Here is a 21,961-nt window from a genome sequence, read left to right on the forward strand (position 1 = left end):
TTAGAATTTTAATTGTCTTTTATTTGGGAATTCTTTCTCCCTCTTGAAAGCAAATGAAAGTGTTATTTCATGTGTTGTTTAAGTTGCTCAAAAATCTGGGCTGCTGTCAGAAGGGATGGTCCTGCCCTGTTCCCAGCTAAGTATTACCACCACCTTCTTTCTGTGTTCATGCAGTGTGCCTGCTTAGAAAGCTGTTTTGACTGAAAACTAAATTTAAAGAAGAGAAATATGTAAAATCTCTGTTGGATCAGTGCTCTGATCTTGCTGACAGAAAGGGCAGTGTGATCTTCTGTCAGTTTTAGCTAGTTGTAAAACTCCATCTTGAGGCCATAGTTACCTGAAGCGCTATGACACAATCTGGAGGCTTGCTGCTGATGAAAAGAGAAGATCCTGCTTCCATTATTCTCCTTTCAGAGGCTCTGGCACTCTTTAGATCCTTCTGTGATTTGATTCAACTAGATAACGTGAAAGAAAATTGATTGATTCCACACGGCTGATAAGCTGAAATGGTTCATGAGGAGACTTGACGTGCTGAAGCAGGTGCAAGGCAGGGGGATGGAACTGGGCAGCCCAGAGCGGGGGGAGTGGAAGGGAGGATGTAGGCATTTGCCTCTAGGTATCAATGAGCCTGGCGTTGTATCACACAGCTTCACTTGGAGTGTATTATGAAAACCATATTATGGCACAGTGTTGAGGCTTACAACCTAGATGCTGTCAGCTTGTAGTGATAGTTGTTCCACTTCAGTCTTAATGCTTGGTGCACATACCAGACGTACAGATTTATAAACAGAAAATCGCAGGCAGTTGTCTTGGTTTGAGAAATCTTGTTGTAGGGCTTCTTGTTTGTGTACATTAAATAAGTAAACACAAAGATGAGTGTTAAATTTTCTTTCTTTCTTTCTCCTGCAGATGTTCTACTAATCTGTGTTCCACTTCTTTCCATTAGTCTAAGCAGCTCTTTCAGAACTGCTGGTGTGTTAAAATACAAACTGAGTGGTTTTGAGATTAAGAGTGTGTGTGTATATATACATCTATACGAATCTGAAATGCCAAGTCAAAGTTTAGAGAAAATTTACATGTTACATGGGGAGGTTTGAATGCTGTTTACCAACACTATATACTTGTGACTTAGAAAAGCATTTAGTGTTGGGCTTTGCTACTATTAAATCCAGATAATCATTGATTAGATACTTGAGTAGCCAAGATTAAGTACTGTTTTAATTACTTCCTTCTTTTGTATGTGAAGTTGTTTTTACTGTGACAGTAGGCAAGAATAGCTATGACGTTAACAGCCTGAAATAGCTTTTTATTATTATTTTGATTGGGTTTTTTTCCTTTAGCTGGAAGTTGTTTAAAATGTCTCTGGTGTTATTGCTCCCAATCCAGATGGCTTTCTGCCTTTGTTTCAGTTACTAGATGTGATATTGTTAGTTAGTCACTAGTGCCACCACGCATTTTACAGTTTGGCCTGTGACTCATTCTCACAGCCATCTTATGTTGGCAATCAGTATTATTCTCAGTATAAATACTAGTTCTCTCTTGACACCTGTGATGTCAGCTACTGGTAGAAACTGGGTGCTGACTGTAAAAAGACACTAACCTGTTTCCTTGAGGAAGGAAATACTAAGTAAGTGCCTGAAAGCAAGAATAGCTTCCTAGCATGCTCGGATTGGTGTGATGATTGCTCTTCTCTTTTTAATTGAAAACGGAATTTTAAAAGATTCTGATGTCTGTGTTGAAAGTCTGTAATTATAAACAAGCATCTTACAAAAACTTTTAAACTGTCTGCATTGTGGTGTCTAGGTTATAGGGTATGTAACACCATTTTCAAGTAACTGCATTTTTAAGTCTTGCTTCTTTGAACATTTTAAACTCTTGTTGATGCACTAAAGTGATTTCAGCAATTGCAAATGTTGTGGAAAAAATATCCGAAAGAGGATGAAAATGGAAAAGATGTTATGCTGAATTGAAATAGAAATTATGAACAAAATAACTACTTAGAAGAGATTGTTTTCCTTGCTGCTGTACCTGTTAAAGTAATGCTTTATAATGGCGATACCACTTTATTTTACCACGATAACCACAGAAAATAACTGAAAATATACTGTGTGTGCATCCAAGTATGAAAAATCTTCAGTTTTAGATAATTAAAATTATTTTTCTGTGACTACTGTTGTCAGTTACAATAAAATTGCAGCCAAGATGTTATGGGTAGAAGTAGCTGGATGGAGGAAAAGATATAATACCCCATTTAAGTAGTAGTGTGTTTAAGATATACTGATTGGTAATGAGGAACTATGCATTTTCTCTGGATTTCTTGGGTAGATGCTGCGTTATTCTAATAGTTTAATCTGTGTGGCATGATGGGGTTAAATTTTATTTCTTTCCTTTAGACAATTTAAGAGATCACACACTGTGCTAAACTTTCCATACCCATTGTTGAGCAAAGAGGTGGATTTGTAAAGATCTGGTAAATAAGATAAAATATTTTCATACCTGATTTGTTATTTTCACCAGGTCAATACCCCCACCTCCAATTCTTTTCATTTTGATTCAGTCTGGTGCAGTGTAATGGTGATAAACTATTATTTGATAATGACGATGATAGGAGCTCCCTAATTGTTGCTTCTACTGAGGAAAAATATTTTTCCTTACATATTTATGCTTTCTGAAAGTTAGGGGGTTTTTATTTGCCTTGAATGAAAATTCTACTATATTTTTGTCTAGTACAAGCAAAATACTAAGTGATCCACATATTTAGTGTGGTAACAAGATACGTTGGCAGCAGTAATGCTTGTATGGGTCCTCACAACTTTGCTAAGGCTGAATGGAAAGGTTTTGAAATGACTTGGGTCTCATTATTCAGTGTATTTACATGGCAGTTAGAGGTGAGACTTAAGTGTGTTGTCTCATATCTAGGGCAGCTTTGAACTGGCAAGCTGATAGTAGCACAGCTGTGGTACCAAATAGCTGCTTTGAGTATTTAGCTGGGCTCCATGCGGGTTTTGGACTTGCTATTCCACTGGTGACTGGTAAGCATTAAGAGATTTCAGTTCTTTCTATCCAACCTTCTTTCTCTGCTGGAGATTTTAATCTCCCTAATTTTTCCAAATGTGAGATAAGCAATTTTATACATTTACGGTAACTGGAGGGGTAGAAACCAGTACTGAGGAATGAGGCAGAGATGGACTGTGAATATTTTAAAGTGGTGATTTAAATAGTACTCTTTGTTTAACAATGATGATCAGTAAAAATAGCACTGAAATATAGCCCTTTATAATATGTACAAAATATTAATATCTGTCAGTAAAAAGTTATGCTTCTGTAGTGTAGTGGTTGATTTTTGTGCTGCTGGCATATTCTGTTACCCATTGTAGGCACATTCAGCTGTCCCCTATGCTTGCTTGATTATTTATTTATTTCATTGCAAGCTCTCTGTATTGAGCAAGGGATTACAAAAAAACTTTCTGAAGTACCACTTTTGTATTTCTGTTGTCAGTTAAGGGTAATGATGCATATGACAATGAATTATTTAATTTAAAAGCCTACCAATTTTAGAGTTGAATTTCTGTGAAATAGGAGTATCAAACAAATTTAACTCGCTATAAATGAAGCGTTAACTCCTGCATATCATAAAGTTTGGATTTAGTAGCTGGTGGTGTGACTTTTCCCAAACTAAGCTGTTTTATAAAGAAAAAAAGATATGCTGGAAAGGGAGGGGAACAAAATGCCTTTGTTATGATGTAGTTGGTGTCCTGGAGTTTTGTGGCAGGTTCAACTATAATGCATTCTAAAAAGATTTCCTGGTTGTTTGTTTTGGGGAAAAATAGTAATAAAGTGCTTTGAGATTGAAAAGCTGCATTCATAAATGCATATACATTGGGAAAGTTTGCACAGCGTGGTAATTATCTGTAATTCAATGGCACGACCAATTTAAGCAATATTGTACTGTATCTAGGTATACCTTTGTATGCTTAGCACCTGTAGAAAGGATTACCTTTTGATAATGGATTTTGCCTAATGTCTTAACAAAGGGGAGAATACTGTGTGTCAAACAAACCTTTTAGCAATGTAGTTAGCAGTAGTGACTGGATTTCAGAAGGCTGTTATGTTAATTTTTGTTTTCTTTCATTTGCCGATGAGCTTGTTTGAACCTGCTCTGTGATGTATAAAGAACAGCAGCCCAGTGTATTAGTTGCATCCTGCTTTTTCTGCTGGTGCTGTAATAGGGGAAACACCTTCAGTTAAGCAGAACAGGACTGATTTCACAGCAGGGAAGGGATCTAGAAGAGAAGGGAAGGAGTGATAAAAGTAGTGGAAAGCTGTAATAGTAACAGAGTTGCACATTCTGGCTTATTTTTTTACAAAAGGTGATTTCCCACATCTCCTGATGGCCAACAAGAATTAGAAAGGTGTAGGGGTAACTTATCTTTATTGGAGAAGTGCTTTACAATAGTGTTTTACAACAATTCCCATCCCTTTGTCCAGCTGAAGAGCATTGTTTGGATGAAGAGGAAGGTAAATACTTAAGTAAATAGTGATTGAAGGGAAGGCGCATCTTTGGAGAGTGGTAATCAAAAGATAAGACTTGGAAAGTCAGAAAACCTAGTGGTAGCATTAAGAGTAAATAAAAATGTCTTGAAATATGAAGGACAAGTAATTAGGAAGCCAGTGTAGGAGTTGAAGTAGATCACACAACGGGTTTCCCCCTATCCTGCATTAGATGTAGTTTACACAGTGGGTTGAATTCATAGGAGATGATCTTTCTCTAAGGGTGAAAACAAATTGAAATAAATATCTTTAGAGGAAAATGTCACTTTCTAATAGAGCTGAAGATGATTTTCCTGCTATTTATATAGACTTTCAAGATTAATATGTCTCTCTGACCACATTTGTGGACAACTAACAGGAAATTTGCAAAAACAAAATTATGAAATTGATCACGTGTTTTCATATTAAATGTTGCCATGCCTTGTCCAAGAAGTTTGCTTTGATTGTATTTTATGTAGGTCAGTAGTTTTAGAGAAAATATAAAATTAATTTCTAACTTTGTTTTAGCTAACCTCTAATTAATTAGTTTTTTCTCTTATTACTTTGTCTTAATGATAAACATCTTGACAATAGTGTTTTACCAGGCAAATGCTTTTATTATACTAAATGGAATTAACGAGTAAAACTATGCTTAGGTGTTTGCTATACTGGCATTTGAGACCCCAGACTTGCAAGCTGAGCTGTACAAGCAGGCTTATGTAAACTTTCCAAAGGCTTTAAAATGTGTGTCTAATTATGGAAGGTTAAGTATACTGAATTTAATTTTTTTTTCCCCTAAGGCCATGTGGTTATGATATTACTGAGATTCCATAATGCCTCCTGCCGTGACAGACAGCCTTGACATCTGGGCAGTGGATTCACAGATTGGTGCTGATGGCTCAATATCTGTGGACTTCCTCTTGCCCACTGGAATCTACATCAACTTGGATGTCCCTCGAGATGCCACCATATCTCATATTAAACAGGTAATACCAAATGGTCAATTAACTTAAAAGTTAACTTATATTTGGAATGAGCGCTGTTTCTGATTTTTGTGTGCTTTTTGGCAAATCAAGTAATGAATTTGAGTAGGCATATAAAATAATGTATTGAAGGTGCGTGCATAGCAGATTGATTAATGTCTCTGGGGGTTTGCAATGTTTTGGGACAGATGGCAAGGTTTGTAGAAATGAGTTCTTGCTGATGGTTACACTTCAGCAAAGATTATTCTAATAGCTCTATATTAATGCTGTTTTGCTACATCTAAACCTTTTTTTAACACTTCAGTAATACATTGTGTGTTGATATAACATTTCTCTGATTAGTGTGCAAACAGGAAACATGGTGTCTAGTTTGATTTTTAAGATAGAAGTCACAGATTGTGCTCCTGCTTCTTTTGATTGACACCAAAGATGGATGCTTTAAAAAGTATGTATGCCACTTCTTAAAGGTTGTGCAAAAGTGCCTTGTTAGGGCATCACTTAAAAGTGAGGGAATACTAAAATCAAAGGAAGGAGAGCATGTAAGGAAATAACCACAGAAATTAAATAATAATTTACTGACTTTTCATCAGATAATGGCCATGTAAGGGCATTTAGACAAGTTACTGTGGAATTAGGTAGTGGGTGGATTACAACACCAAGTAATCTGCTCCTTAAGCATAATAAACTTCTAAAAGAAAACAAAGTAGTGTGATTTCTCATTCCATTGCATTGCCTGGTAAATAAGTACATTGATTTTCCTTCCTGTTCAGTCTGACAGTATTCACTTGTTTATAGAAATTATTTTCTTTGTATCAGTAGTAGCTTCATATAATTTATTGTACTCCTAATTTGAAACTTTCTTGACACTGCAGTATTTTTTTTTTTAATGCAGTGGACCACTTAGTATTTTAGAAGAAATGAGAGTGTCACTAGAAATCGAAGTGATCCAAGAAACAAGTTTTGTGCTATACTCAAATACTTGAAATAATTCTGACTGGAAGAATGTCATTGTTGTTTTAGTAAAAGGGTAACCTGGGCAACTACAGGTTAGTTAGGTAAGATAATGGAATAGCTGATAGTGATTTCAACTGATAAAGAATTTAAAAAACAAGTGTGTAAGTAACAACAATAATGGACTTGAACTAAGCTGTCTGGTTTTCTTGGTGGTTGTGACACATTGAAACTTAACATGCTATAAACAGGTACTGTTGATATTTAGCTGCTTTTTCAAAGTAATGTTGATCATACCTACAGAGGTCTTTCATGGAAATTGCTGTATTTGAAAACAATAATGAAGGCTTTGACGGCGTACTGGATTAGTAGCTTTGCTCCCACCACGTTGCTGTGTCAAGCCCTAATTTTTGGACCCTTGGATGTATAAATAGAAGACTTGAGAACGAATACAAGGAGTTTATCTTGTATGTGAAACAAGTTTAAAATAAAAGAAGAAAAATAGCCAATTATTTGAGGGCTGTAGATTTTTTTTTTTTTTTTTTTTTTTTCTCTGTAAACTTTGTAATTCTACCAGGCTGGTACTTTGGGTGATGGCAAATGGCTGCTTTCAGTGGAAGTCAGTTTCAGGGACTTCATGGCTTTCTAAACTTTAAAATCATTAAGGTGTATAATAAATACCAGTAGCTGGAAATTGAAGTTAGACAACTCAAGAGGAAAAAAAAAAAAAGGTACAGATTTTTAATCAATATAATTAGCTATTGGAGAAGAACACAGAGGCAATAATAGATTTAGTCTTTTGATAGCTTTGAAGTTGGAATTTTTGCTTTACACCAAAGGTGGTTGCTGGATTCAGCTCTCACTCAGCTAGGCAAAATATACTGGAATACATTTCTGGAAGGCAGAATTCATTGTACAAATCTATGAAATATATGCGGGTATGTTCAGTTCAGCAAAAAGAGTTCAGTTCAGCTTCAATTGTTTTGAGAAGAGGTTTTTGCCATTGCATTATTGATCCTGTTTCAAAGTAAGTTTCAGAAACAAATCCATACAATGTAAACTTTTAAAATTAGGACAAAAATATTCTCACAGATAAAGATTTGAATAGTGTTTATGTTGGGAGAGCTCTTTTTACTTCCATTTTTGATTTCTGCTAAGAATTTGATACATTTTATGTATTTGATGCATTAGTGTTACTTAAGGTGTAATCTGCTACTTATATATTCAGTTCAGTAAAGCATTATTTAGTGTTCTGTGGATGACTTGCATGTCTTAGTGGCCTGCCAGTGATTTACCAATAAATTTACTTCAAGCTTCTCCAGACAACAGGGAATTTTTTATTCAGGAATTAGTTCCATAGTGGAACTTGTTGTCTGTATATTACAATAATTACTGGAAGAAGAAAGTATAGGTGTGTCTTGAGGGAGAAGGGTTTTGACAGGAAGCTATAGGAATGGATGGAAGAGACTGACAGGTTGCTGGTCAGTGTGAAGAACATCTGCCTCCAAAATCGGTAAGTGCTTTGTTACTGTAGTGACAGCTGTGGTCGTGCAACTTTACTGCATATAGGACTATATTGGGTCAATCCCAGGATAAGTGTCAGGATGAAGGTTTAGGGCTGCCCTTCTCTCATCACCTCATAGTACTTGTCCGTATGTGTTTTCTACCCCGGGATATTTATGCACGCAAGTTGCTGTTTAAAAATAACCTCAAGATAGAGACTACAAACAAGACAAAGTAAATATATAATAATATATAGGGATAAAAGTGAACGAAGTTAGCAAACATGTTACTTTTATGTTCTTTTGGGAACATAAATGGAAACTAATGTTACCTTCAGTGTCATAAGATATTCCCATGCTTTCTTGTTTTGTTTCATTTATTTATTTATTTTCTTTGCAGCTGTTATGGAAGCAGGCACATGCCTATCCACTCTTTCATCTCCTCATGGAGATAGACTCTTACATGTTCTCATGCGTGAATCAGACTGCTGTACATGAAGAATTAGAGGATGAAACACGGAGACTTTGTGATGTTAGACCCTTTCTTCCTGTCCTTAAACTAGTGACAAGGAATTGCGATCCAGGAGAAAAGTTGGATTCCAAAATAGGTGTCCTTATAGGCAAAGGTAATTACATTTACCTTTTTTTTTTTTTAGAAATTAGGGTAAACTTTGTTTTGTATGAGGGTCTTAATTGGGCAGGCACAGTGGAAAAAAAATTAACAATTTAAATATTTCCCTGACAGAACTTCCCTTTTTCAAATTAATTCTGATGTAGTTTAAAAGAATTTAAATACTCAAGATGAAAGATTTGGAAGTTGTTGAAAGCTACTGTCTGTATTATATTTCAGCGCTGTATTGTATTACTACATCAATGAAGAGCAAATTTTATCTTAATACATGAGGGAAAAATCTATAATATTATTATTAAGTGAAGGAAAACAATCCCTGAAAAGTGTTATCATAAATAGCCTAACAGCAAACTGGATACACAGAAGGAACTAGAAATTATTATGGTTTTGTTATATGTGGTTTCCGAGTTGGTTAACAATATGATTCTTGGTGTTGCTCTCAATTGTGGCGCTGATTTTCAGCAAACAATGAAAAGCTATTTTTAAAGGTTTCACAGTAACTTGTTCTTGATGTTATTTCAGAATTTTCAGCTTTTAAATCTATTCTGCTTGGTTATACAATCAAGATTGACAGGGTCATGTGAGGTTATACCTCTTGTTTTAATACAATGAACCATTGTTAGCTCTTTTATAAAGACTGCAGGTTTTGTTTAGATTTCAGCAGTATGCTGTCTGCCTATTTGTTAAAACTGACAATGGAAACAGTTAGCCAGTTTAACCATTCAGACATATTCTGACAGATTCTGAGAGATTCACATTCTTTGACTGAATATTTTTCTTATTATAGCTGTGTGAGATCATTCCTTGTGCGGCCCCTATTCTGTACCTTAGTGGTGGAAAAAAATGTGTTCCTGTCTAAGCTTCTAAACTCAGTGTTTTGTCCTCAAAAGGTGTTCAGTGCTTTGTGTAATTTGGACAATGTCCTTCAAAGTTCAGGAGGAGAGAAAGAAACACTTGCAGGCCCTGTACTTCCTGAAGTACCGAAGAATCACAGCTGTGTGGACTCTCCACTGTGTATTCTCTCTACATATTTTGGAAAAAGAACTTTACTGGTCTAGGTTTGGTTGAAATTTCAGTCCTGTCATTTGGACTGGAGTAGAAGATTTTAATCACAAGGAAAATTCAAGAATAAATTTATCTATTTACAGTCCCACTATCCTTCTTTTCTGGCTTTTAAACAAAATAAAAAAGATTATGTCATTTTTCTGTGGGATTAAAAAAATAGTTTGCAGACACTTCTTCCCCTCTGTGGTCTTTATAATGTATTTGCTGTGCTTTTTTTGCATTTGTTCTTGTGAGGAGAGAGTTGGAACTTTCCAAACTATCTTGAACTCAGGGTCAGGTTGGCTTTTCCATTTAATAGTACCTAAAAGAGGCATTGGTTCTTGCTGTTTAGACTTTCATGCAAGGTTACATGGGAATTGTGCAAGTAACTTTGGAAGCCCACTGATGTACAGGACAATGTAGAACCCAACTCACTTTTGAGCACCCATTTTGGATGGGATGTCTGAAGAAAACTACTTATGTAACATTAACTTGAAGATAACAAAGGTTTGAGTGGGATGGTAAATAGATGGGCAGTATTTGTACAGGTATGTATCCTTTAGCTTGCTTGAATTCTTTCAGGTCTCCATGAGTTTGATGCCTTACAAGATCCTGAAGTGAATGACTTCCGAGCTAAAATGCGGAGGATCAGTGAGGAAAAGATTCAGTCGCTTGTGGGTCTCTCCTGGATGGACTGGTTAAAGCACACTTACCCACCAGAACAGGAACCTGTTATCCCAGAGAGCTTCCAAGATAAACTCTATAGTGGAAATCTTGTAGTGGCTGTTCATTTTGATAACTGCCAGGTAGGAACGGCTGTTCATCACTTTTCATGTACTGTTCTTGATCCTGATCAGAATTAGCATGTGATTGATCAAGGATATAAATGAATTAGAATACTAACATTATGGTGTTTGCTTTAAAATGCAAATTCTTTCACCAGGATCCTTGACTCTTGAAAGTATGTGAGGATGACAACCTACAGTTGTGAACTGAACTTCTAAAGTCAAATTACAGTTCTACTTCTAAAGTAAAAATGTACAACTTGTATATTCTATATTATTTCACGTTCATTTAAACGTAAAACATAATTCAAAGTTGTCAGGACTTTTTTTGGCCAACTGTTGCTGTGTTCCTTCACCAGCATTCAATTTTAGGCTGAGAGGATGCTGGTGAATTGGGAGGCACCATGTTCAACACACTTCTGTGTGTGATTCGTTGTTGAACATTTTTGGGGCTTGATCTGCGAACTAGGTTGAGCGATACATTTTAAAAAAAGACTAATAAGTATTCCCTACACTAGACATACATATAGACAAACAAAACACTAGCTGAGACTTAGAGTTACTTTTTTGTTTCAGCTAACAAATCCATAGCTTATTTTTAAAATAAAAACCCGTTTAGTTTCCACCTAAAACAATTTAGTCTCAGTTTTTTGATGTTCAAGTTGCTGTGATACTATTTGAGTCCAGCATTCCAATTATTCATTTTTGCACTGTGTTCTTTTGGATAACAGTGAGGGATCAGCATTGGAAACCATAAAATCTCGCAGCTGTGTAAATACACCAGGCTATATTTGGTGTCCATTTTGACCCAGGTCCTAGGTACTGATTTTCTAACTATTCAGCTGATTTTATCTACAAACCTATATTATTTCTGATGCTATCTTTTTTAACTTAAAAAAATCCAAAATGGTAAAATCATATCTGACTCTGGAAACACAAAATGCAGGGGTGAATACTAAATTTGGTCACCAGTAACACTAGCTGATGTTGGATGCATCGGTGTTTTTATGACAAAACCTTTTTCCTCTTTGGCTTAGTAGAGGACTTGTAGTTGTCCAGGAGTGAGAACATCTGTGTGTTTGTCAGCATTTGATTAAAATATTATATATATACATATGATAACACTACAAAAGCAGTGCAAAAGTTCACGCTGGTGCAGAATGTATTTGCCTGCCACTGTAATAGCTTAGCTTGCTGACATTTCAAATGTTTTGAATGCTTCTGCTGCCAGTTCTGACCTTCAAAGCTATTAACAGTTCAAATGTGAGCTGCTTTTTAGAGCAGTAAACTCTGTTCCAGACTTTACTACTTGCACTGAGTACTAGAATCATCTCAGGAGAATTACATAGGAAGGTATGGGAACTGTTGTGTTCTTTCAGTAGGAACGCTGCAAGATTGAGAGAAAGGAATCTTAAAATACTTTTTGCCTAGAATGCGTGGGCAAGCTGTAAAAGCTACCTAATTGTCTCTGGAGCAAAAGAGACTTATCCCCATTTCTGTGACGCGTGTAAAGACCTACAGTTTGGAAGTAAGGCAGTTGTCATAGAGCGCCAGCTTCCTGGGAAGAAAAAGTGTCATTCCTTGTCTACCCACTACCAGTTATGACAGGAGAAGAAAGCCTTCACAGTTTGGCAGCTTTCTGAAAGGGGGAAGCTGTTGTGAACCATGCAGAAACTGAGAAAATAGAGAATTAATTTTGCCTGACTTTACAGAGTTAGATTTTTCCATTAGGGCAGCTTGGCTTCTTACCAGTAAACTTCTATACAAATAAAGCACAAATCAAAAGAATGTAAGCCAGACAACACTTCACATCTGTAAATAACTGCTTTTGGAGTGCTTACATCTTCAGGAGTGTGTGTGTGGGTGTAAATAAAAAAAAAATCAAAACAAAAAACCAGAGCTTACTGAATTAACCTTTGCAAACAAGCCTGCGCAGAGCATAATGTGGTAGATTAAGGGAGATGAAAGATTCCACAGAAGACCTTTTACATTAGGAACTTCAAATGAATTTAAACCTTTTATTAAAATTTAAAAAAGAAAGTAACTTCTTACGTTTACCTTTTTAGAACACATCAAAATTAGAGATACTTTGGAAATATGTAGATAGCCTCTAAAGGTTTGATTAAAAATTTTCTTTGAAAATGCAGAGTCCTTCCATGTTGTATTCAGAATGCTACAACTATGGGCTGCTACCCATCTTTTCTGCACTCCTCCAAATAAGGTGGTGGTTTTGTACATAAATCACATTAACAGTTTCTTCTGCTTTATTACTTGAAGCTTTCTTTTTCTTCTGTGTACAGTGGTACCTAGAAAGAGGATAACTTGCTAGTGGTCAGAAAGAACTAAAATTAACACATCTAGTACTGCTAAATACCTTTGAAATGTATGCATGATTTATTGTCTCCCTCATTCACATTCTAAAATACAAGCTTCTAGATCAGGATACTGATCTAGAAGTCTTTAAATCACTGCTGAATCAATTAGATGAAGTTCGGCGTTCTTAAAAGTGCTTCTGATACTATAAAAGTTTGGGAATTGACCATTTTGTAGCTTTTAGGGTGACTGTTGCTCTGATTGCACTAAAGATGTAGACATTAACGGTGTTAAAATAGTCTGGTTTTAACAGTTAAGTATTTCTATCTATTTTATTGTGTATGTTACAGTTTAAGCCTTGTACATCTGACTGACGAGTCTGACGTTCAGTATTCCTTTCTGTGTTTTGTTAGGACGTATTTAGTTTTCAGGTGTCTCCTAACATGAATCCCATCAAGCTGAATGAGCTGGCAATCCGAAAACGTTTGACTATCCATGGAAAAGAAGATGAGGAAGTTGATCCTGCTGACTATGTGCTGCAAGTTAGCGGAAGGCTAGAATATGTTTTTGGTGATCACCCATTAATTCAGTTTCAGGTACATAAAGCTCTTTGGAACATACGGTAACAGTTCTCTGGTGCCTTGGCCAAAATTTGACCTTGCTTCCTGTGCCATTGGATGGTCAGCTATGCAGTACAGTAATACACTTTCTCCTCATGTCTGTAGCCCTCTCCAACTGTAAAATACATGTGCACCATTTTCTTTGTATTTTTGTAATATATTATTTGTTTCTTTAATTTGAAAGTTGCCATAGAATAGTCTGCTAGCTGATAACAACTGTTTTCTGTGGTCTTTTAGTATATACGCAACTGTGTGATGAACAGGACTCTTCCTCAGCTGACTCTAGTTGAGTGTTGCACCATAAAGAAAATGTGCGAGCAGGAGATGATTGCCATAGAAGCTGCCATAAACCGAAAATCGTCCAACCTTCCTCTTCCTCTGCCACCAAAAAAAACAAGAACAACAACTGTAAGTTGGTATGGAAAATATCTAATACCCAAAAGGAGCAGTGACTTGTGGCATATAAATTGCGACGCCTGGGATTTGTGCCACTACTACTGTTTTCCAGTGTAGGTCACCTGGGTCTACTTGGAGCCTCCTGTTGCTTGCGAGAAGGTTTACGTCAGAAATAGACTCTGAGGCTCTTTGGAAACTTCTTACCTTCCCTCACCTCATCCATCCTCCTTCTCCCACCGTCTCCTTTCCATTGCTATTGATTCTACTTTTAATTGCAGCCCAGAAGAGCGGGTAATAACCTGTTACCAGCAACTGGAGAAGTTATTGCAGAGAACCTGGATTCTCCAGCTTCAATGCAAGGTGTAGGCTCGACTAGCTTGGGCAGTAGTTGTTTGTGATCTCTTGTATTAGCCCAGATATCTTGCAAGGTGTTGCAACTTCAATGATGGCAACTTTTGCCATAATATATGTCTAACTTTTAATATGGTGCTTCCTTTATTGCTAAACTTAAGGCCTTACAGCACAGTTACGATTTATGTACTATCATTCTAAGAAATGTGGACAGACTTTCCTCTATTCCCCACTCGTTATATATTCAGAATGAACAATAAATCTGAACAGTTATTCTGAATTGTCAGCAAGTAGTACTTCAATGTATTTTCTCACCCCTACTCCCCTTTCAGCTGAGTGTTTTTTCTAACTTTTTTTCCCTTTGGGGTATCTTGTATGCTTTTGTAGTTATGATTACCGATTCATTTTTTTTAAGATTTCAAATTTATATTTTTTAAAATGCATATTTTTTAGTTTGTATTTATGACTTGCTTAAAATGCTTAGCTTATAAAATAGATCTCAATATGTTACATTGATTAAGAGCGAACTTCTATCTCTGTTTCCCTTCTCAGAGTGTGTGGGATATTTCCAACCCTTTCAAGATAATTCTGTTAAAGGGTAATAAACTAAATACAGAAGAAAATGCCAAAGTAAGTAACTAAGCCCAGTATCAGAAGACATTCTGTCATCATTTTAGTGATTTTTTTCGATGTTTAGTGAACTCAGAATCATACAGATTTCAATTCAGCAAAAGTGCAAGCATTTTTAGTTATTCCCAGTTATATTGATACTATTGATTAAACTCTTGCTTTATTGCTAAAATATTGCTTTATTGTCTGAAGTTGGATATATCTGTTAGAACGTTATCAATAACCATGGACAGTATGATACAAATGTTCATATGGTACTTGCTTTTTTTAAGATGGTATCTAAAGTACTGATATTGGTATGAAATAAGCTTATTCAAACTAAACTGTCGTAAACGTCTGACAAACAGAAGTAGATTAAATATTAAACATTTTTCAACGGAACATAAGGTATTTTTATAGTCCAGAATATATTCTATGTGTGTCTAAGCATGGACTGCATGCCTCTATACAATCTGTCTTTTATTTTATAAACAAGCTGAACACAAAAAAAAGCTGTAGTATCACTTCCTATAAAAATGTACATGACTGGGCTACTGACTGTTTTGCAGACCACAAGTTGTTAACACATGGGAATTTATTGCACAACTACTTTAAGACCTTACAAGACACTTGCCTGTGAGGTAGAACAACATTCATTTCCTTTATTTTGTTTGGCAATCAATAAATTATATAGCCAGTCGTGTAGACTAGGAAGAAATTCAATTAGCCATTGAAGTTTGCTGTTCTGATGCTTTATTCAGGATACTCAGTGCAATTTTTTTTCTTTCAAAACTATTGTTACAACCTCCTTGTATATTAGCAATACTACGTTTTACCACATAGCTAAATGAGCCATAGTTTCAGTTTTACTACCTGAGACACTGTGACTGTGGAAAAGGATGTCTGCAAAAACAGATGTTTCCCTTTAATTTGTCTAAACTATTATTTAGCTAGTTGTAATATCTTCTTAACTCTACATACTGTAGACTCTTAAAGTTTTTAAAAGAAAGGGGAAGGGAAAAGAGAATGTGGATTCCAGAAGCAACATAGCTATCAAGCTGGTTTTTTGGTTTTGTTTTTTGTTTGTTTGTTTGTTTGTTTGTTTTCCTTCATATTTAGAAAAAGTGAGTTTTGGTTAATTTCAGTATGCTTTTTGAGGAAAAAAACCATGTTGATTGTAAGCTTGAGGAGAAACAGGAAAAACTGACAGTTCTTTGGTATTGGTGCCTGTGGACACTATCAAAATATTATTTAGTATTTCGAATGGTTTTCAGTCTTGAAAACTTTAAAGCCCTGTAGTTACCCAAGAACAAGAATGCATGTAGTAACCTTGCAAGCTTGTGTGTGTTTCCCTGCATTGTATGTCTACACTGTTACGGAATTGTCACTGTTAAGAACGTATTTGTTTCCTAGTCCTGATTCTAAGGCTGTTTAATTCATTGATGTTGTTCTTTTAGTTTCATTGTGCTTTGGATCAAGCCAATATTCAGCTATTTTTGCTGAAACCACCAACAGGGTTCATAAATGCAGTGTTTGTAGTGGGAAACAAAACATTTGTCAGATGGATAGCACTCCACTAATGTGAGCTGGATTGAGTATTTTCACCTAGAGCACAAGTGACTTAATTCAGCTGTCTATAACACCCAATTTTCCAAATACATGACATTTGAAATTGCTTTTCTTTGTCTTGCTCTTTGGCTGCACCATCAGTACATACTGTTTCATTAGTAAAATGGGAGCATCAGAGTGAAAAGAATAAAATCAGGATCCAATCCCTTACGTTAACAGGTTTGGAAATCATAGAATTAGAACTAGCCAAAAGGCAAGTAAAATAGCAATGTGTTCCAACAATACAATGCTTTGTTACTATCAAATTTTACTTGATCACTTATGCTTTTTATATTAATAAAGTAAAAGAAAAGTCAGGGAAGTGTAGTGGTATATAAAGTTATAATATCAGATGAGAGCAAGTCAAAGAACAATATTCAAAATTATGCAAATGTGAATTTAAACCCCAAGTTTAAAAAAAACCAAACAAACCAGGCGGATTATTTACTGTTGCTGGTGTTAAAGCACAAGCAGATAATACACTAGATGTAATCATATTTCCATAAGATATCTTTAAATCAGCAAAGGAACTTGATCATAAATTCAGTTGAATGTACAGTGAATCTCCAAATGAATTAATAAAGGACTGTCTGGTGAATTGTTTCAAGAAGGTTATGAACCAACCGATTTTAATCAGTTCTCTGACTTCAGCCACAGTATTTCCTTTCTGAAGAATGTAAGAGTGTCTTTAATTACAGAGAAATAAAAAAAACCCTGTAAATGTAATCAACAAGAATTTTGATTGTATAAGTGTGTATATACATATATTGTTACATATAGGTGTGTACACACACATGTAGTCTGTATACATTTGGATTTCCTGAAGTAAGATTACTTTCATGTGATCTATTTCATGGCTGTTCACGTTGCTGTTCTTAACTCAGTTGTTCACAGTGGTGAAGCTGTGCATTCCAAAAATAGGTAATAATGGTTTTTATGAGTATCACTGGGACTTAAAGTGAATGTAGCTTTCTAAACTGAACTTTTTCTTTCACTGATTGATTGTAAGCTTGGAAATGAAATTGGGATTGTATGTATGTAAGTCAACGAGTCAGTTTAATAATGGATGTCCGTGTGGCACCTGTATCAGGAAGGAGTGTAACCCATAACAGTGTGTTCTCCAAGACCTAACACCTCTGCCAATGCCTATGCCATCACAGCAGTCTCTTGATCAGTGGTAGCGATTGTTTCGGAGAAGTCCAGAATGATCAGAATGGAGACCATCTGTTGCTACTAATGCCTTCTCCATGGATTATCCTGGGCTGAAGATGGACTTGCTCTCCAGCATGACTTCATTTAAACTGTATTACAGTTTGCTAATGACTAGTTTATCTGAGCTAGCTTATGAATGGAGAACTTGGTACTGAGCAGCAGTTGGTGTAGCCAAAAAAGATATATCGAGATTGGCACTGCTTCAGTGTTGATCACACTGTTGTTTCTTTAAAGGAGGGGAAGATAGGCTCTCTCCCCGAACGGATCTTATTTATGTCAGTTGGGAATTCAAAGGTGAATTATTTTTTTTATCCAAAACCTGTAGAAAATTTTAAACATCTCTGCCTTTCCCTTACAGTGCTCAGAAATAATATAATAGCTTAAAGGGAATGTTGGGAAGATTGTTTGATGAGCATAGAGAACCTGAAACATCAGTTAACCATTTACTTATTTAACCGTAACACTGAGAACTTCTTTTTAGTGTTGACCGAAGGATTACATTTGTAGTTCTTTCTTTCTCTGCTTTCCTCTCTCCTCCTTTTTTTTTTTTTTTTTTTTTAAAAAAAGAATGATATTTTGGAAGGTCACCTGAAAGAAGTTGACATATTTCTTTTTCTGTTGTTTGCTTAGACAACAAAAATAAAGACCTCCTTGTCACTCTTGTTGAAACTGTCCAAGACTATGGATACTTGGAAACATTTCTGTGTTTTCTGTATACAAATGTTACTGAACAGAAATGCGGAAATGAGCCACATCTTAGCATTGACCTGTAATTTGTTTAATTTCAGTGCCAGTAACTCCAGCTTCTTTCTCTTCTTGCCCTTCTCCTTTCCTGTTTATTATTTTTATTGTTCAGGCTAGCTAGTTTTGTTGGTTTCTGGGTGCTAAAGACAAAACAGAATTCCTGGGAATTATGTATGTTATTATTATTACTATTACAGGTGATTTCTGATGTCAGGGTCAGCAGTGTTCCCTCTGTACATTTCTATAAACAGTTTAAGTAAAAAATGAATTTTTTCTTAAGCTGAAAAAACCCAGAACTTTTTTCAGTTAGAGGCACAAATTGGTACTACCTGGAGATTTGAGTCTGTATTCAGAAAACTACCTACCTTTTTCATTCTGCTTAGTTGTTTGTTTCCTACAATTTCCTTCTGTGTTAGGTATGTTAACTTAGAAGCATTTGTATATCCATATATTGTATTTGTTAGTATAGATAAGTTTTTGTTGTTATTAGTTATGTGTGGTAATATAAGTAATTCAGTACTGAAAAAACTGGTAGCCAACATGATTTAAACAAAATTAGTAGCCAATGTTATTTAAACAAATATATTTTGATTTGGCTAGGAACATGAATAGGAAAGTAAAAAGAATTTGTTCTCAAGAATTGTTTGGTTCATTTTAAAAACCTCAAAATTAGTGTTTCTGTTAAAATAGAAATATTGATGAAATGCATATATGTATGTTCTGTATAATGTTCTATGCGGAATTCTGTAGGTTCTATGACAAGCTTAACATTTCTCATTTCTTTATTGCAGGTTCATGTTAGGGCTGGTCTTTTCCATGGTACAGAGCTCCTTTGTAAAACTATTGTAAGCACAGAAATATCTGGGAGAAGTGACCACATTTGGAATGAAGTACTGGAGTTTGAAATAAATGTCTGTGATCTACCAAGAATGGCAAGGCTCTGCTTTGCAGTTTATGCTGTGATGGATAAGATGAAAACTAAAAAGTCAACCAAGGCAATGAATCCTTCCAAATACCAAACCATTAGGAAAGCAGGAAAAGTGGTAATTATTTAATGTCTTTTTCTTGAATTCTTCTGAATTATATTGAAATGAGTATTCAGAAATCTTTCATTGTCCTCACTTTAGTGTTCAAGAATGCAAAATTAAAAAAAAAAATTAAAAGGGTCATATGTATTAAGAATTGCACATATTGGTACAAAAAAACTTTTCATACTTCCCAGACACTGAAAAATGCATGAAAATTTTAGTTGTAAGTCAGTTGGCAAATGGCTGTTTAAAGAATCGTATTTTAAAAGGTCAGTTTTCTTCTGAACTCTAGATGAGTTGTGACTGGGAAAAGATGAAAAAATTAGCATCTGGGCTCACATTCAGGGAAATGTATTTTTACACTGGCAGAGTGGCATGCTTAAAATTAAGTCTTATTGTCCTCAGTGGTACTGGAGTTCATACTGAAAACTATGCATATGTTTAACTGCTTTTCTGAAAGATATCACCATTTAAAAAAAAAAACAAAACCAACAAACTACCCTCTCAATTTCAGTTATACTGTAGTCCTTGCTGCATAGTAATGTTCACTGGCATCTTAGTTTCTGTGTAAAAAATCTTTCCTTTTACAGCATTATCCTGTAGCCTGGGTAAATACCATGGTATTTGATTATAAAGGACAGTTGAAGAATGGAGAACTGGTACTGCACAGCTGGTCATCATTTCCTGGTAAAGTTTAACTTTTAAGATTTGGACTTTAAATACTTATGAGACTAACGAAGAGTAGTATCAAATAGTAGAATATTTACTGTATGTGTGTCCAATTCTCCTGTCATAATCTCTTTACTACTTGTATTTTTTTATGTGGATAAACATACAATGTCTTAATCCCTTTCCTGAAAGTATTGTGCATCGGGAAAGAGGAAGGGCAAGAGTCTGCTTGGAAGTAGTATTCTAAAAGTTTTATCTGTTATGGAAGGAAAACCACATAAAAACACATGCATGTTTATATCTAGTTTTACCTGGTTTTAAGATGCAGTTTAGGTTTCATTTGGTTCCCTGTGCTATGCATCCTAAACTAAATAGATAAGCTATATTGTATGTGACAATATTTGCATCAGCAAAAAATGTGAATTAGTAATTTTTTTTTAAGTCTCCCTTTCCTGACATTCAGATTGATTAGTAAGTGTGTCTGAAATCTCCATGTCACTCTTCATTCCATCCTAAGAAACCCTTTATCCACTTGGCTGTAGTACTGAAAGATATCTGGCTTAAAACTCTCTTCTTTTTTTTCGTACTGTTTGATACAGAGGCAGTGTGTATACTGATTTACAGAAGATGCAGATCTTACTGGGATTTGGTTCAGTATAGGGATATCTCAGCTTCCGTTGATTGCTATGTTTTTTGGAAAGAGAAAACCAGTTTCTCGTTGGGTGGTAATCCAATTTTTGTGAATGTAGGGGGTATGGGTAGTTTATGCAGGAAATGCAGTGCATTGTAGTAAAAGTGCTGTGCAGCAAAACATACTTCTGTCTATTGTATACAGTAAGCAATTTCTTATTGCATCTTTCCCTTTTAGATTTTTTAAACTTTAATGCATGCATGGCCTATAATATTAATTGCTCTGTCTAATGTTTCAGATGAACTTGAAGAAATGTTGAATCCAATGGGAACCGTCCAGACTAACCCTTACACTGAAAATGCAACAGCTTTGCACGTTAAATTTCAAGAATATTCAAAACAGCCTATTAATTACCCTCCCTTTGATAAGGTAAGGTATGACATAAAGAGCAGTCATTAATGCCTATGTGTAAGTAGCTTTTTCTTCTTTCCTTTCAACACTGCCTTTTCCACTGAATTCCCCACTTCCTGCCTTTTAGTTAACATACTGCAGTTTTTTAAACTTGCACTGCATGAGAGTGCTAGTGCTCTGACTTCAGGGTCTTCAGATAGTATTTTGAAGATGTATACTTTTAAAAATACTCTGTACATAGTCTCTGGAGGGTCAGAAGTATAATCAGTTTCCCATATCAATGATCTTACAAAAAGCTAAACTTATCTGCCATTCTGGAAACCTTCAAACTGTGCTTGCCTGTGATCTATAAAGATCTGTTATTTCTTTGTACAAATGTATGTTACCTACTCTCTGGGACACTTATTTCTTCTATGAGCTAAAATCCTTTTAAGGATAAGTAGACTCTTAATACTGTATGAAAAGGGATTTCTCAAGGTTTGCTCTTGAACTAAATCCACTTAAGTTGCCCTGCAGTTTTCTACAGATATGAATAAGAATGTCTGTCTAGAAAGGAAATGTATATTTGGAATAGACGTGGTAATGTCTGTAGTGTGAATGCTAGGTAGCGAGTTGTTCACAAACCAGCAAATAAAGCTAAGACCAGGAAACAAGTAATAAAATAAGGGTTAAAACAGACAGCTAGTGATGCCTTGAAAAAACAAAGGTTTAACTCATACATATATTAGTCTGAATTTTGTTTTGGGGAAAGTTAATAACCACTTGGAGAAAATTGCCTTTTTTTTTTTTTTTTTTTTTTTTTTTTTTTTTTTTTAATAAGGGTTTTGCATCTTTGATGGGCACGAACAAAAAGACAGAAACCACCAAGCTTTATCAGCTTGACCAAAGAGAGATTTTGGGTTTAAGGTTCATCAAAATGAAATCAAATAACAAGATAGGGGTT

The 21,961-nt window shown here is 35.4% G+C and overlaps 1 protein-coding gene across 12 annotated transcripts in view; it reads left to right on the plus strand.

The window, feature by feature from the left end:
* PIK3CB (phosphatidylinositol-4,5-bisphosphate 3-kinase catalytic subunit beta) overlaps nt 1-21,961 on the plus strand; it is a 117,180-nt gene that overhangs the window by 62,512 nt on the left and 32,707 nt on the right. For 9 of the 12 annotated variants that reach the window (XM_041127036.1, XM_030028245.1, XM_030028246.1 and 6 more), the window contains 9 exons: nt 5,331-5,516; nt 8,367-8,592; nt 10,224-10,447; nt 13,153-13,335; nt 13,597-13,767; nt 14,659-14,736; nt 19,071-19,322; nt 19,898-19,994; nt 20,906-21,036. In XM_041127036.1, coding sequence (XP_040982970.1) covers nt 5,364-5,516; nt 8,367-8,592; nt 10,224-10,447; nt 13,153-13,335; nt 13,597-13,767; nt 14,659-14,736; nt 19,071-19,322; nt 19,898-19,994; nt 20,906-21,036 — 1,515 coding nt within the window. In that variant the 5' untranslated portion in view covers nt 5,331-5,363. The other 3 variants (XM_030028256.1, XM_030028255.2, XM_030028254.2) reach the window with 3 other exon arrangements.

The sequence above is a fragment of the Aquila chrysaetos genome, chromosome 10, assembly GCF_900496995.4.
Source record: "Aquila chrysaetos chrysaetos chromosome 10, bAquChr1.4, whole genome shotgun sequence".
Taxonomy (NCBI): Eukaryota; Metazoa; Chordata; class Aves; order Accipitriformes; family Accipitridae; genus Aquila; species Aquila chrysaetos.